The sequence below is a fragment of the Neovison vison genome, chromosome 13, assembly GCF_020171115.1.
Source record: "Neovison vison isolate M4711 chromosome 13, ASM_NN_V1, whole genome shotgun sequence".
In the NCBI taxonomy this organism is placed as follows: domain Eukaryota; kingdom Metazoa; phylum Chordata; class Mammalia; order Carnivora; family Mustelidae; genus Neogale; species Neogale vison.
Window position 1 is genome coordinate 111,678,494 of NC_058103.1, and position 16,562 is coordinate 111,695,055.

Below are 16,562 nucleotides of genomic sequence, written 5' to 3' on the forward strand. Positions count from 1 at the left end.
CGACTCATTTCCATTTAGCATTCTCAGGGAATTTTTTTTTTTTTTTTTTTTTTTAGTAAGTGCCATCTTTATTTAAGATGGATTTAATTTAAAACTACATTTGAGGGAAATTAGAGAATCGATTCCATTTACTATAGCACCAAGAACCATAAGATACTTGGGAATAAACCTAACCAAAGAGGTAAAGGATCTGTACTCGAGGAACTACAGAACACTCGTGAAAGAAATTGAAGAAGACACAAATAGATGGAAGACCATTCCATGCTCTTGGGTCGGAAGAATAAACATTGTTAAAATGTCTATACTGCCTAGAGCAATCTATACTTTTAATGCCATTCCGATCAAAATTCCACCGGCATTCTTCAAAGAGCTGGAGCAAATAATCCTAAAATTTGTATGGAATCAGAAGAGACCCCGAATCACTAAGGAAATGTTGAAAAACAAAAATAAAGCTGGTGGCATCACGTTACCTGATTTCAAGCTTTATTACAAAGCTGTGATCACCAAGACAGCATGGTACTGGCATAAAAACAGACGCATAGACCAGTGGAACAGAGTAGAGAGCCCAGATATGGACCCTCTACTCTATGGTCAATTAATCTTCGACAAAACAGGAAAAAATATACAGTGGAAAAAAGACAGTCTCTTCAATAAATGGTGCTGGGAAAACTGGACAGCTATATGTAGAAGAATGAAACTCGACCATTCTCTTACACCGTACACAAAGATAAACTCAAAATGGATAAAAGACCTCAACATGAGACAGGAATCCATCCGAATCCTAGAGGATAATATAGGCAGTAATCTCTTCGATATCAGCCACAGCAACTTCTTTCAAGATACGTCTCCAAAGGCAAAGGAAACAAAAGCGAAAATAAACTTTTGGGACTTCATCAAAATCAAAAGCTTCTGCACAGCAAAGGAAACAGTCAAAAAAACAAAGAGGCAACCCACGGAATGGGAGAAGATATTTGCAAATGACAGTACAGACAAAAGGTTGATATCCAGGATCTATAATGAACTCCTCAAACTCAACACACACGAAACAGGCAAACATATAAAAAAATGGGCAGAAGATATGAACAGACACTTCTCCAATCAAGACACACAAATGGCTATCAGACACATGAAAAAATGTTCATCATCATTAGCCCTCAGGGAGATTCAAATTAAAACCACATTGAGATATCACCTTACACCAGTTAGAATGGCCAAAATTAACAAAACAGGAAACAGCATGTGTTGGAGAGGATGTGGAGAAAGGGGAACTCTCTTACACTGTTGGTGGGAATGCAAGTTGGTGCAGCCTCTTTGGAGAACTGTGTGGAGATTCCTCAAGAAATTAAAAATAGAGCTTCCCTATGACCCTGCAATTGCACTCCTGGGTATTTACCCCAAAGATACAGATGTCGTGAAAAGAAGGGCCATCTGTACCCTAATGTTTATAGCAGCAATGGCCACGGTCGCCAAACTATGGAAAGAACCAAGATGCCCTTCAACGGATGAATGGATAAGGAAGATGTGGTCCATATACACTATGGAGTATTATGCCTCCATCAGAAAGGATGAATACCCAACTTTTGTTGGGTATGGAAGAGATTGATGTAGAGAGAAGGTATAATTATGAATATTTGTTGGGACTGGAAGAGATTATGCTGAGTGAAATAAGTCAAGCAGAGAGAGTCAATTATCATATGGTTTCACTTATTTGTGGAGCATAACAAATAGCATGGAGGACAAGGGGTGTTAGAGAGGAGAAGGGAGTTGGGGTAAATTGGATGGGGAGATGAACCACGAGAGACTATGGACTCTGAAAAACAATCTGAGGGGTTTGAAGTGGTGGGCGGGGTGGGAGGTTGGGGTACCAGGTGGTGGGTATTATAGAGGGCACGGATTGCATGGAGCACTGGGTGTGGTGAAAAAATAATGAATACTGTTTTTCTAAAAATAAATAAATTGGAAAAAAATAAATAAAAATAAAAATAATGAAAAAAAAACTACATTTGAGCCAAAGGTATCGGAATATTTAGGTGTTTAGGAAAATTCCTTTTCAACACACCTTAGACTGGAGGATTCACTTAGCACTGGAAAGTCATCACAGCATAATCGCTGGGGTTGAACGGTAGCGATCAAGAGATGCAGAAAAACCAGACTTCAATGGGCAATGAATGTGGTATGCCATACCAGATAGTGACAAATAAAATAAGGTACCTTCATCCTAAAAAAGGTGATACTTGTCAGCAGGTCAACAGTTGATTTCAGGTCTTGTAGCCGTTCAGCATTGCTGGCAGGAAAGTTTTCCTGGTTCATTAAGAAATAGAAAATGGGTAAATTATCAGCCTTAAGAGCTTGTGATGGGAAAACAAACTAAAACCAACTTTCTGCGCAAGAAACGGGAAGGGAATTATGTAAAAATTATAAAAATATACCTATATTATTCTGAAAATATTCTATCATAAAACATAAAGAGTAAACAATTTGGAAATATTCTCTTCTTAGTCTTAGAAAACCACATCCTTCTATTTATTTTCACGGTGCGATAAAAATATACAAAATAGTATATCATTCATGCTGTGTTATCATTAATCTTGTTCATATCATAGTTTTATATTCATATAATAGTTTTGCTACTAGAAGTGGAGGGGACAGCATGTAGTTGAAAACTTTTTTAATAATTTTCTGAAGACAGGCAATTTTTTTCCAAAAATACCTTGGGAATTTTACATGTGCTGCATTTACCGTGAGTCACAAAGAAACTTTTAAAAGCTAAAAGAAAAATCAGACCACATGGCAGTGTCTTTCCCGGAAGTACTATGCGTTTCAACAAGTTGATTAATGTGATTTGGTGGAGATGTGATATAAAAAATAAAAATGTTCAGAGCTTTGCTGTAGAGGGAAGGTATAATTATGAAAATGTTTGATCTAAAGAACAATTTTTGCATTGAGAAATTTCTCATTTTAACATGTTTTCAGATTGGTGCCTGGGTGACTCAGTTGGTTAAGCGACTGCCTTTGGCTCAGGTCATGATCCTGGAGTCCCGGGATCAAGCCCCTCATCAGACTTCCTGCGACCTTCTCCCCCACTCTCATGTTCTTTCTCTCTCAAATTAAAAAAAAAAAAAAAAAAAAAATTCAAAAATAAATAAGTAATAAATAGCAATCAGAAAAACCACAGGTAATTTTTAGATATTCATGAACTCACACAGAGTTACAGTGTCCAAATGATGACAAATGAGGTGGGCTTCAGGCCCTTTTGGCCCCCAAATACCTTTTTAATTGCCTGCATAGCAGTTGTCTTCTACTAGTATTGGCCCCATTTCCAACAGGAAGGGTGTATTTGACAAAATGTAGTTTTATAATTTCCAGAAATATGCAATTAAGATACCCATCCATCATGAACTAAAACATGAATGCAGAGGGTCTACATTGTGTAGATGATGGAATTATGTTTGAAATACATTATTAAATAAAGAATACAACAGTTATTACTACAGCTTTTTTCTGTAAATAAAACTGATAACCAAATGTTTTGTAACTAAGTTTTTTTAATAATATCATATGTACATTTGCACACACATACATGAATATATTTTTTGTGTGTATATTTGGGTGTGTTTCACCTGGAGGTGAAATGCAGAAGAGCTGACAAGAACTCTGGACAGCTTCAAAAGAGCACATTGTACTGATTTAGGAAGAGTGAATTAAGCAATGAGTCTAAGAGGCATCTTAAAAGCTGGGGAAATAGTAGCAGGATATCTTCATTAACAAGGGGTGCGCTTTTAGGATGAGGACTCTGCCACATGTCTACCTCATGGATTAGCTGCCCCTCAATCTGACAGCTATTATAATTATAAAAGTAAAATTACATACACACGTTACTATTGTAGGCTTACGTGGGGCAAGGTCCCTGAACAAGAGACACCAGCTTGCTTACTTAGGGGCTTAGCTGTCCAGTGTGACAGAACCTGAGATCCCAACCCCAGTATTTTTACTTTCCCACTACACAGTGCATGATTTTTCACAGTACGACAAGAAAGCATCTCAGCCAAACATGACATTTTACCTTCAGGCAGATAATTTTGTACGTACCCTATACTTTGACAGGTCAATCCTTAAAGAGTTATGCAATTGGTCCAGTAGTTTTATGAATTTTTCCCTCTGTACAAAGCAAACACAAAAGAGGAGAATGGAAATAAATGGTCATTCTAAATGCAGTCCTCACAACAACTCTTTGAGTTATTGTCCTCCTGCTACAGAAAGGAGGGTTCAAAGATGTCAACGATTATCTGAGTTGATAGGGCGGCTATGTGACATAACAATGCTTCAGATGAACACCTCTTTCACACCAAATCCAGGCTCTTGCCAATAAGCCACAGGGCCTCTCTGTGATGAATAAGGAAGTATCCAGAAAGCTGTGTACTTCAGAAAGAGTCCAGACAACTGAATTGCCCCTGTACTAATTCACAACACTTTGAGTCAGCAAGAAAAACACACTTCCCATCCCCACACACCACTCCAGAAAGAAATGATTGTTTTTTAAATTTCTCCTAACTATTGAAGTGAGATCGCTATTGTTCTCATCAAGAACAATTTCAAAAAGTATTTTCCTTTTGGTGACAAGTACAGACTTCATAATCTGAAAGTATCGATCACCTTTTAAAGTATGTTTATGATTTAGTGTTTTTTAAAAAAAGCACAAAATATCAAGCCAAAAAAATTATTGATGCCTCCCTCTGAGGCAGTTGAACTGACCTCATCATAGGATGTGAAGATAAGAATAGGGAGTCTGCTTATAAGGATGAAGTTGTGTTGATTAAATAAAGTAAATAAGTTAGATAAGGTAAAAGCATCAAAATCACACAAATTTATAGGATAGACAATGTCCCATTCTAGATATCTAATCAAAAATGAAAAAAAAATATGGGAGTGTAAGTAGGTAACATTAAATGCCTCAGCCTACATTACTATTCTGTAAATAACAAATTGCACTTTGGAAGAAGTAGAAACTTTCTTAATACTTTCACGTATGAGGTGGATTTATGGGGTTATAACTCTTCCCTTGAAGTCACCAATTTTGATGAAGTGAGCTGAATATTAACAGGAGTTGATGAATCATTCTTAAGTTGAAACTCCTGTTTTCTGAATAACTGCCTTAATCAGGTTTATCTATCAGGCAATAAAGCTTGATATCTCCTCTGTGTTAACCCCCTGTGGAGTCAATGAAGGAGTCCAAGAAATGAACCTTGCCTTCAACTTGCTTGCCATCTTGTTAGGCAGAGAAGACTCTCCAGTAAAACTCTCCATGAAATATACGGAGGAGTCGAAGGTCTTAGGTATTTCTTTCCTACTCTTCATCATACCTTTCCAACGGAAGAGGTGAACCATACTGTCCTTTTATTAACCCCCATCCCACAACCACCTGGATCAGTAGCTCTCAATCAAAATAGAAAAATGGAAGAGCCATGACCATCCCCAGTTTAGGCCACAGCAAAGTTAATCATTCAATGATTGTAAAAGTTAACATGTTCATGTCATGCCTTAAGATGCTTGATCTGACCTCTGTGGGTGATACAAATCATCAGGACAGGTGACATGGCTCTAGTCATCCGTGCTAATGCCCAAATCATTGGGCCTCTTACTTCCACTGGGACTGACTCTTCTGGTTGTCTGCTTGATATCCATTTTTTCATTCTTCCTTACTAAGAGAACCTCATGACATTGTGAGTCATATGTGTCCATTATGAAATACCTACCTTCCCAGACCTCTTTTCCTCTAGCAATGGCCATAGGATTTTGGCTAATGAGATACATATATAGTTTATTAAACAGGGTAGACTCAGCTAGCATATTGCCAGTGAATTATTATTTTAAAGGATTCTAGAAGAGTTTGGCAAACACTATCATATTGGTGTCTGCTATATAGTTCTTTATCGGGCTGTTCTCCATCTGCTGTGGGTTTCTTTCCTTCCCGCATATGAAACTCAGACTAGACACAAGAAGGCATAACAGATGTGGAACTACCAGATGAAAAGCTAAACAAGAGATTAGGCCTGGTGGAGCAGGAAGCTGAGAGCCCTCACTCCGCCCCTTAGCCCTGTCTGCCCACCCTTCCAAAAAATGACAATCCTGAGCAGCTACACTAGCCCTGAATTCCTTACTACCTTTGGACTTGGGTTCCATGGGGGAAAAAATCTTAAGTCTGTTTAGTTGAGTTTGTTTCATGCAGCCGAACAGAACGGTGACTGATAAAGATCACACGTGTGGTCTTCTTACCCAAGTCTTCCATGCCCAGCTGGAAATTTTACATTCAAGGAACACAGAAATATGGAGAAAATTGCCAGGCTTGTTGTCTCTAAATCCCAGACAATATCAGATGATGGGAAATTAAAAGTATGCTACTGATTGAATTTTCATAGAGATTCTTTAAACAGCAGGACAGCTTGAAATTTAATTTTATTTATCACTTTTCGATTTAAGTAGAGATTGCCTTTGCAAGAACTGAGGAGGCCTATTTCCTGCATGGTGTGACTGGAGGAATAACAAAAGGCTGGGTGATTAAGAAATGATTCTCCTGGGGTGCCTGGGTGGCTCAGTGGGTTAAGCCTCTGCCTTCGGCTCAGGTCATGATCTCAGGGTCCTGGGATCCAGCCCCACATCAGGCTTTCTGCTCAGCGGGGAGCTTGCTTCCTCCTCTCTCTCTGCCTGCCTCTCTGCCTACTTGTGACCTCTGTCTGTCAAATAAATAAATAAAATCTTAAAAAAAAAAAAAAAGATTCTCCCGAGGGGCATGCCCACAACATCTAACACCGTCCTGTCGTCCTGTTTTTCCTGCCAGGGAAGGTCTACACAGGCGTGGGATTTGGTAGTGACCACATTAATCAAAACACTGCTATCAGTTATCAAAAACGTATGTTTCATTAGTTGATAAGAATAACTTTAGGGATGCCTGGGTGGCTTTCTCAGTTAAGTATGTGCTTTTGGCCCAGGTCATGATCCTGGGATCCCGAGATCGAGTACCACATCAGGCTCCCTGCTCAGGGGGGGTGTCTGTTTCTCCCTGCCTATGCTCTCTACCTCTGTCTCTTGCTTTCAAATAAATAAAATGAATTTAAAAATCTTAAAAAAAAAAAAATTAAAAAATTAAGATTAAAATTAAAAAAAAAGAAATAACTCTAGGCCAGGGGTCAAAAAACTGTCTGGAAAGAGCCAGGTAGTAAATGTTTTCAGCTTTGTTGCCAGTCGCAACTATTAAACTCTGCCACTGTAACATAGTAGGTCCCAGAGACTGTATATAAACTAAGGGGCATGGTTGGTCTCCCATAAAGTGTTGTTTCTTGGACAGTGAAAATTGAACTTCATGTAATTCTCATGTGTTGTAAAATGGTAGTTCTCTTGACATTTTTTTAACCCTTTAAAATGTGGAGATTATTCTTATCTCCATATGAAACCAGCTGGTGGGCTGATTTTGGCCCAAGAGGACAGGAGGGATTTTGAGTAGGGGGGAAGGCATTGTTACCCCACAAGTGCATGCAAATCAACACGAAATGTCAACATGTTGCCCTCGGATCCTGGGAACTGGAGAAAGGAAAGTCTTTATAAGGAAGGTGTGTAAACCCTCTGCATCAACCTCAGCTTCTCTCTTCCATTTCTTTGTTTCTCAGTATCTCAATCCAGAAGCAGGGGTGGATTTCACTTGAAACTGATGCTGCTTCAGTGTTGGGAGCCCTCACTGACTTCAGCTTCCCTGAGAAGATCCCTAGCTAGGTGTTCACATGACCTCAGCTTTCCGTAAACTTTGGAAAAAGTAGGATAAGAAGTATTCTGATGTGGACCAGCTAATTGGAAGAACTTTTTTTTCCAGATCATATCAAAAGCAGTAATTCGTTAAGAAGAATGGAACATTTCAAGTAGAAATTATACATAGCCTATTTTGATATTTTTTGATAATTTAGTTAATCACGGGAACATATGGAAAATGGGCTTACATTTCTTACTGATTTGAGATTAATACTGCTATCAACAGATACCATAAAATTATAAAATGTCACTACATGATAGCATCAGTGACAGACTAATAAATGAGATCGATTCAAAGAGCATTTAAGGAGTCACTTCATAGACACTGGGAAAGCCCTGAGATGGTGCTCCTCATGGACCTAGAGAGCCCCAACATCTCCCTCAATCTGACTAAACTTTAGACAGGTTTCTTCCTGACTCTAGGCCCTGATCTCTCTCTCTCTCTCTCTCACTCTCTCTCTCTCTCTCTCTCTCTCTCTTTTAGAGCATTCTCTTTAAAAAACTTACAATTGTAAATTTTTTCTCTGCTCCTTAGAAATGTAGCTAAGGGATAGTATCTGCAACTCCCAGCCTCTGTGGGGAGGGTAGGAGACTAATTTTGGTAGGTACCAAGTAGCAAACACAAACAGCCTCATCACAGAAAAAGACACTTGCACACCCAAGAATAAGTTAATGAGCTGGACACATGCCACTGATCAAATTTCCCCTCAATATCTTCAGGTATTTTTTTCTCCAGCTTATTCTAGCTCTTAAAAACTCTATCTTTTGTTTTAGTATAGCTAAGTTCAGAGGGAGCCCTAGCCTCTCCTGCTAGGGCAATAAATAGCCTCACATTGTTTTCATTGCCTGTTTAACTCTCTCAGGCACAATTTTTGCTTTGATATCACATATGAAAGAAACATAATAAATGTTTTCCCAAACTTGATGTAAGTCAATAACATGTGTGTCGCATTATCAATGAATTCTGAAGTTAAAAGAAACTTTCCTAAAAACATCAAACAAAAACGTTTGATCAACTCAAAAAAAAAAAGTTTGATCAACTCTTGTAAAGACTGCATTATCTTTTTTTAATAAAAAATTATATTGCAGGATTTTCATTATATGAAGAAGTGATCAAAGAATTTGCCCTCAAGAACTCTAGAAAAACTTTTAAAGAGATGTATCAGGAAGTTAATGAAAATATCATGTTGTTTTTCTGGAATTTGTAATGTTTGTGGTATCCCACTACAGTGACTTAAAATTCATCAGGATTCATTTTTTATTAGAAATGAGTATTACTTTTCTATTGACAATGTGTATTCTTCTGAAAAAGAGTCTCATCAAATGACATAAGGTTTAAGCAGCACAAAACTTAGATCCACCTGTGCACACATCAGCCCTATCACTAATTTCCATATTGTCCTCCTGTATTCAATACTGGAGCTCGTTTAATCATTCCTCCTTCCTCAGTGTGGCTTTCTGGAGTTCTGAGACTAGAAAACTCAGCACCATATTTGCCAAACTCCTTTGCAAGTGTATGCAATTATGTTAGTTTCTGCCTTCTAGAAGCATGTGTACTCTACATTTGTAAAGTAGACAGGAGGAGATGGAGGCCCACCTCCTGCTTCTTGGTTTACTTCTGCTGCTAAGTCAAGTCCTAGAGACATGCATTTCCCAGTCTCTGGTCACTAGGATTGTGATTTCCAAAAGATAGCTGCATTAGCAGAAGCCACCTTCTGATTCCTCACCTTCCTGACTATAAGTAAGCTCACAACTTCTCTTCCAAATCAGTTTCCCTGTGATATTTTGAGGATTATTATAGAAGAATCTTCTGCCAGGACTTCTTATGATATTGTAAGCACCCAATCCCCTGTCCCAAATCCCTTTCTACTTAAAATTTCTAGGATGGTTTCTATTACTACACCTGAACTGTGTCTGATACACATTCTCTCTCTCCCCTCTACAGCATCTCTTCTACACAGTTAACTTTCTAAATCGAAGGTTCTATTAGATTACACCCTAAGCTTCAAGAATAATGTCCAAATATCTCAGTAGGCTTAAGAAGCCCTCAACAATCTATTATCAACCCAGTTGTACAGCTTCTTCTTCTACTACCATTTTTTATTCTATTTGCCCTACTCAATAGGCAGGCTACCTTCCACACACTTTGAATTTATTTTGTATCTTTACTCTTGATATTACTCAAATGTCTTTCAAAACCTAAGTGGTTTCCCTACTACTTCTTGGATCTTGGGAAATACTACTCATCCCTAAAAGCCCTGTTCCTTTTATCAAACTTTCATGAGCCCCTGAAAAGAATCAGTCATTTGTTTCTCTTAAATCTCAAAGCAAATTTGTTAATATAACCTCCTTTGACACTAAACATATTTTGGAAGTGACTTACGGTTATCACTACATATGGTTATGTGACTACCCCATTAATTTCAGAGATTAGAAGTCACCTTTTATCTTTCCATCCCTTCATTACCTGCTGTAGTGCCTTACATGAGGTATCACATGAATACATATAAATGAAAAAGGGGACAAATAGAAGAACATATGTAATGGCAAAGAAATATTTATTAGCATTTGCTTATTTATTTTTGCCCAACACTGGCTGGGTCAAAGAGAATATATATGTTAGGGAAAAAATGAACTAGATAAATATCAATTTAAGTAATAATTCATTGTATTTTAAGATAACTCACTAAATAAATTTTCTAAAGACTTTTCTTTATAGTTGAGATATTAAACCCCAACTCATGGGGTTTTCTTCCTTTCCAACCCTTGATCTACCCATGGTGTTTTCCATAACCACAGGGATGTTTTATCCAAAAAAATTTCTTTAATTTTCCTGACTCCAAGCTTTATAATCAATGGTGTGCTATTAAATCATCTCTTCAAAAGAAGAATGCCTTGATTTTTAGCATTTGCCAATTTCCATGATCTTAGTATTCTCAGTACTTCTGATATCAAGGACTGCTATGTTCAGCAATTATCTTGCAGTATTCCTGAAAATTCAGCGGTCATGGCCTGTGAGCAGGTTTAACTAAATTATAATGGTCTTATACTCAATTTTCAACAATCTACTTCCAGAGCTACATCTTGGACCCAAGACTTTCCCTTTGGAATTTTAACTGAAATGTATTACGTTCTGACATAAATCTTTTGTCTCTGTCTCTCATGGTGCAACTTCTCAAACCTAGACCCCATGGTGAAATCTATGTACTAATTCACTCACCCTTCCATTGCCTCTTTTCTACAAAATTTCTATCTGGAGTCAATCCAATCTTCTGCCGTGTCCGTGGCATGAACAACAGAATGCTGCAAAATTCTGAGAAAATCTGACAGCCACACGCATTGTTGTGACAATGTGATTTATGCTTCTCAACATCAAATGAGACCTTCAACTTTTCTAGGAATTCCTCTGACATGGCCCCGAAGCATTCCCCTTTCTATTCCCTCTGATAATTTATCTAAACCTGTCATAACCTCCTTCCCCTCCTGCATCTGTATCATAGCTCCTGTCTTAGAGGTGAGCATTTCCTGTTCCTGCAGACAACCACAGAGAAAATTACGTTAATGGGGTATGAAAACCCAACTTTTCACTCCAGTGAAAAGGTCACCGTTGTCTACAAGGATTCTTACATTATTCCTGAAATTTCAGAAAGGACTTGTCCCTGCTCATTCTAAAGAATGTCCCTCCTTTTGTCCTCTCAACTACCTAGTCTTCTTTCTCTTCCGCAATGTCGCTGCAGTCACATGTCAGCCTCCATCTGATAAATCTGCAACTTCACTGTCATAACTTGTCCCTTGCCTGATAACCTATAAACATGTTTCAATTGACCTTATTAAATTAAAAAATAATCCTTACCCAACCCAGCCAGTAAAAATAAAATCTTTTTCATGACAAAATCTTCCCTTAACCAGTCTTTCCCTTTTCATTCCAGTTCGTTAACAAAACAGTCTCTGCCAATCTCATTTTAAACAAAGAAATATTTACATTATATATAGGTGCCAATGAATATTAATTATGCTAAAAGAGCAGTTTTTCATCTTTCAGTCCTACTGTATTTCTACTTGTCTTAGTTTAGATCTGTACCACGCTCCTGCACTTACTATGTATGCGTAAATCAGACTGAGGGGATTTGGTCCTTCCCTATGAGATAAGCTACTAACCCTTACCGAGAGAGGGCAAAGAAGAGTAGGCGTCTCAGGTTAGAAAGGGTCATCTAGGGTGCCTGGGTGGCTCAGTAGGTTAAAGCCTCTGCCTTTGGCTCAGGTCATGATCTCAGGGTCCTAGGATCAAGCCCCACATAGGGCTCTCTGCTCAGCAGGGAGCCTGCTTCCCTTCCTCTCTGCCTGCCTCTCTGTCTACTTGTGATCTCTGTCAAATAATTAAATAAAATCTTAAAGAAAAAAAAAAGGTAAGAAAAAAAAAAGGTAAGAAAAGCTTTTTCCACTGACTTATTATTTAGATACTCAAAATGTCTGGGTTATACCTTTGAGAAGGATGAAAAAGGACCAATATAATGGTGTTCTTGAATCAGAAGAAACAGATCAGATTCAGAATTCAGGTAAAAAAGAACTTTTGGCCATAAATTGGAGGTGGGAAACGTTATACTTAGATATCTCTGACTGAGCAAGTAGCATTATTTTCAGTAGGCAGAGAAAAATACACTCACATTTATATACCAAATCATCAATTTATCAAAGTGTAGCTTGAGGAAAAAAAATTTTTGGCCCTCTTCTACAGTAAGTTATTTGATTTGTAAAATACAGTTTTTTATAATCATGTTGTCACTGAAAAGTAGTGAAACCAATTTGGTTTTTCTTCTTTGGGTCAGCAGGAAGTTCTATCTCATTTTCCTCCAGGTAGCTTTTATGACAGATATTAATCATATAGACACGTCTTCTTTTTCAGAACTACAAAGGCTCAGTGTTCCACAACGCTGGCTTATTCTCTACAAGGCACCCAGGCAGAATATTAAAAGCAAAACAATTTCATAACACTGTGTGCTTGATGTTACAAGTAAAATCTCAAGACGATCTTATTATCAAGATGAGGTTTTTATAACAAAACCATTCTGATGATCTGTTATCAGTTACAATAGTATTTTGTTGAGTTGGTCAGGGAAGGTTCTTTGGTCCTAGCTCTTACAAGACTTATTTCTAACAGAAGTAGCTGATGGTATGCTATTTATACTGTAGATAGAGCAGGAGAGATGAAATCCTCACACCTGATATCTATATAGCATTTTCAACTTTTACAAACTGGATTATCATATTTTACCTCATTTGCTTTCATCTTCAATTTGAGAAACACATTAGAAAGGTAGTTGTTATTTTCATTGAGCAGATTGAGAAAGTCAGGCTAGAACGACTGGCTTGGCTTGCTAAATTTGAACACAAACTCAAATCCCACGACTCCTAACCCAGATAGTATTTTCATCTACTAGTACTTAATTTGATTTGTCATTAAATAACAATTACTTTTTCCTTTGATTCATTCCAACTCATCTCACATGCCTCGTATGTATTTTCTTTCAGATAAAAAGGACAGAAAAACTGTATACATAGCAGCACATTTTCCCCCTACTGACTTCACACACTTCTATTTGCTGAGTCTCATTTGTTTCTACTCTATGACACATACCCCAAAATTTAGTGTCTACCAACATTAATAACAAAAATCTATTCAGTGAACCAATTCTGAAGTACAGTGGAAAAAGTAACTATGTTGTCATGAAAATCATTTCTCTACAATGGATCTCAGTTTCATGTATACACACACACGAAAGTAAAAATACTTGTTTCATATGGTTATTGAACAGAACTACTGCTGAACACATATGTGCCTAGTCAAAATTATGTAAGTGAAGATAGCTTTCTCTCCAGAGAGCTTTCCCTTTCCTTCCCTGTCTTCATCCCCAAAGACACCAAGTACTGTTGACTCTATGCCACGAGTAGCTCTGTAATTTGTCTTTTCTCCTCCATCTTCACTAATTTTGTCTTAGTTTAGATCTGTACCATGCTCCTGCACTTACTAGAAATTATATCCTGTTTCCAGTCTTACCAATTTCAATTTAATGAGGCTTATAGAGAATGAGTTCCAGTGACAGTTACAACCACTAAATACTTGAGTTTCCTTGAGATACCTGCATTCCTACTTTTCAATGCATCTTTGATGCGTGTGACTACTTCAGGTGGATAGTCTTCATTGGGTACAGATAGTTCCTAAGACTCTTTAAACACCTACTACATTTTACTTCGATGTGCCGATATCTATCAATAACAGTAAAAACCAATCAGAGGTAAAAATGGAGGCTAACAATCTCGAGAGAAGTCAACCAAACTCACTTTTACCAGGGAGCATCTGAAAGGGTGAATCCTAACTTTGCATATATGGAGAAAGTTCTATAACGTCCCAGTACTCTTTCAGAAAATTGATGTGTCCTCATTGGGGAAAAGCTCATTCCTGATAGGGTCACTTCATTCCATGAAGGTGCTTACTGAAGACCCAAGTTATTTTACAGGGTATGTTTCCCATGAACTTTTAGCCTTCGCCCATTATACTGTAAGACATTCCCTAAGAAGTGCCTCCTGCAGTGAGATTCCAAGAATATCTGGAATCCAAAGTCTGTTGGAAATGTAACTCCCATAAGTGAGTAGGAATCTGAAAATCCAAAAATACTTACACCAAAGTTGGTAGCAGCAAATCGATCTGAGGCCGAAACTTGCACGTTTGTTGAAACTGTCGTGTGAGCGTAGAAAGCATTTATATTTGCCAACAAGGTACTCATGACGGCAGGGACACCAGGGCACATGTATTTAGAAGACAGACATGAGAAGTGCCTACAAGACAGAAACATTAAGCACTCTTAAAACACAAACCAATTAATTAATGTAACAGCACACCCTCTAATGCCAGTGATTACTTCCTTAACTACATCTACGAAGAAGAGCAGAAACTCCCACCATCTCCACTACATGAAAGAGAAAGCAATTTCAGCTTTTAAAAAAGTCTCATTAGTAAAGGGGAGGTGGCTTAATTAGAATGTGATTTGTCCCAGGGATGAGTGCATAATTCAACTGTGGCAGTGTTGTGTATACACATCCAAAGTGCAATTTCCGATGGAATCCAGCACTGACTGAAAGCAATTCCACGGGAGTCTCCCGTTCTCCAGCAACTATGCCGTCACTTACTTCAGGTCCCGAAATGCTCTATTTCAACCAGAATGCCCTTTCATTCTTGTATTCCTATCAAACTGATGAACCAAAAGGCTCTCTCTCTCTTTTTTTTAAGATTTTAATTATTTATATGACAGACAGAGATCACAAGTAGGCAGAGACGCAGGCAGAGAGATAGGGGGAAGCAGTCTCCCCGCTGAACAGAGAGCCCGATGTGGGGCTCTATCTCAGGACCCTGGGATCATGACCTGAGCTGAAGGCAGAGGCTTTAATCCACTGAACCACCCAGGCACCCCGAGGCTCTCCTTTCTTTGCAAGTCTACTGAACAAGTGAACTTAACATCTGATTTGAGTCCAGTTTCTGGAATTTTGTCATCAGAATACCTTCCAGAAGCAGTTTGTCTTTCCTGGCATTTTGCTGCAACCAGGATTTAATAAGGCAAACGGATGAATAGTGAGGACAGATTGAATTATGCCAGCTCAATGCTTAAAGACCATTTCTTTTAAACCCTGAATAATAGTATCATTCACAGACATCAGAAGCATCCAGTGTTCAGTTCTGTTACTTCTCTCAAGAAAACCTGTTTCATTTGAACTATAACAAAAGAGTTGAAAATTGAAAGCACAGCTTATGATAAAAGTGAGAAGATAAAATACGGAGGAAAGAAATTTTCACTATGCGATCTGATGCTATTTTGTTCTCCTATGTCAGTAATTTTTCCTTCACTTAGGAATCTCTGAATTCTGTATTACTGAACTCAATCACAGAATGAACAAACATAAGTAAATGCCCTGAATAACACCTCAAAAGAAATGGATGATGGTCCTGGAAATGGTGGCTTCTCTTAGATTTTAACTATGTTACTCACACAGCTTGTTGCAATACTAGCTGATAAAAATAGGTTAAAGTTTAAACACGGATCTTTGAGGATTATGAATAACAAAGCCTGACGTGGGAGTTGCATGATGTTTTGCTATTTAACCCTAGAAATACATTATCACTGATTGTTTCCTTTAGGTAAATGATACCTACTTTGACTTTATTATATACTAAATTAATTATATCTGTTAAGAATATCACAAATAATATAAAGATATTAAAAATAGAAAGCAAAATCTCTTAACACTATGTATCTTTTTTTTTTGAGCAATTCACAATAATAAAATTTGTTAAACCCAAGTTAGAGGTTAAGAGTCAGGGAATATGCAAGACATAAATGTAATGGTATGGGGGATGGCACAAGGAAAATATACATACCTAGGGGGAACAAGAGTTATAGAAACATCAGTTGTCAAAATAAATTGCTAAGAAACTCAAACACAAAAAGTTTATTATCCTGAACATCCTTGATATATTTAAAGGGAAAAGGGAGGTCACCAGGATGAAGAATCTTGCTTTTGGTTTATAAAAAAAGGTATCCATGTCTCCTTGATGCAGCCAAGTGTTACCTAGTATTTAAATCTGGTAGCTGCCACCTTCTGATTTTTGGTGCCCATGCGATCAATAACAGTTTAGCAGGGGCTTTAAGCAGAAATAATGGACAAACATAATAAATATTCTGAAGGTGCTTCTAGCGTGAATTCTGTAGGTGAAA

At 37.8% G+C, this 16,562-nt stretch overlaps 1 protein-coding gene across 2 annotated transcripts in view; it reads right to left on the reverse strand.

Annotated features, from left to right (window-relative positions):
* The window catches only part of UNC13C (unc-13 homolog C), a 599,404-nt gene that overhangs the window by 273,493 nt on the left and 309,349 nt on the right, over positions 1–16,562 (reverse strand). For both annotated transcript variants that reach the window (XM_044230120.1, XM_044230119.1), the window contains exons 16-18: positions 14,475–14,631; positions 4,090–4,158; positions 2,212–2,301 (exon numbers count right to left, since the gene is read on the reverse strand). In XM_044230120.1, the coding sequence (XP_044086055.1) occupies positions 2,212–2,301; positions 4,090–4,158; positions 14,475–14,631 (316 nt within the window). The remainder of the gene's footprint in view (positions 1–2,211; positions 2,302–4,089; positions 4,159–14,474; positions 14,632–16,562) is intronic.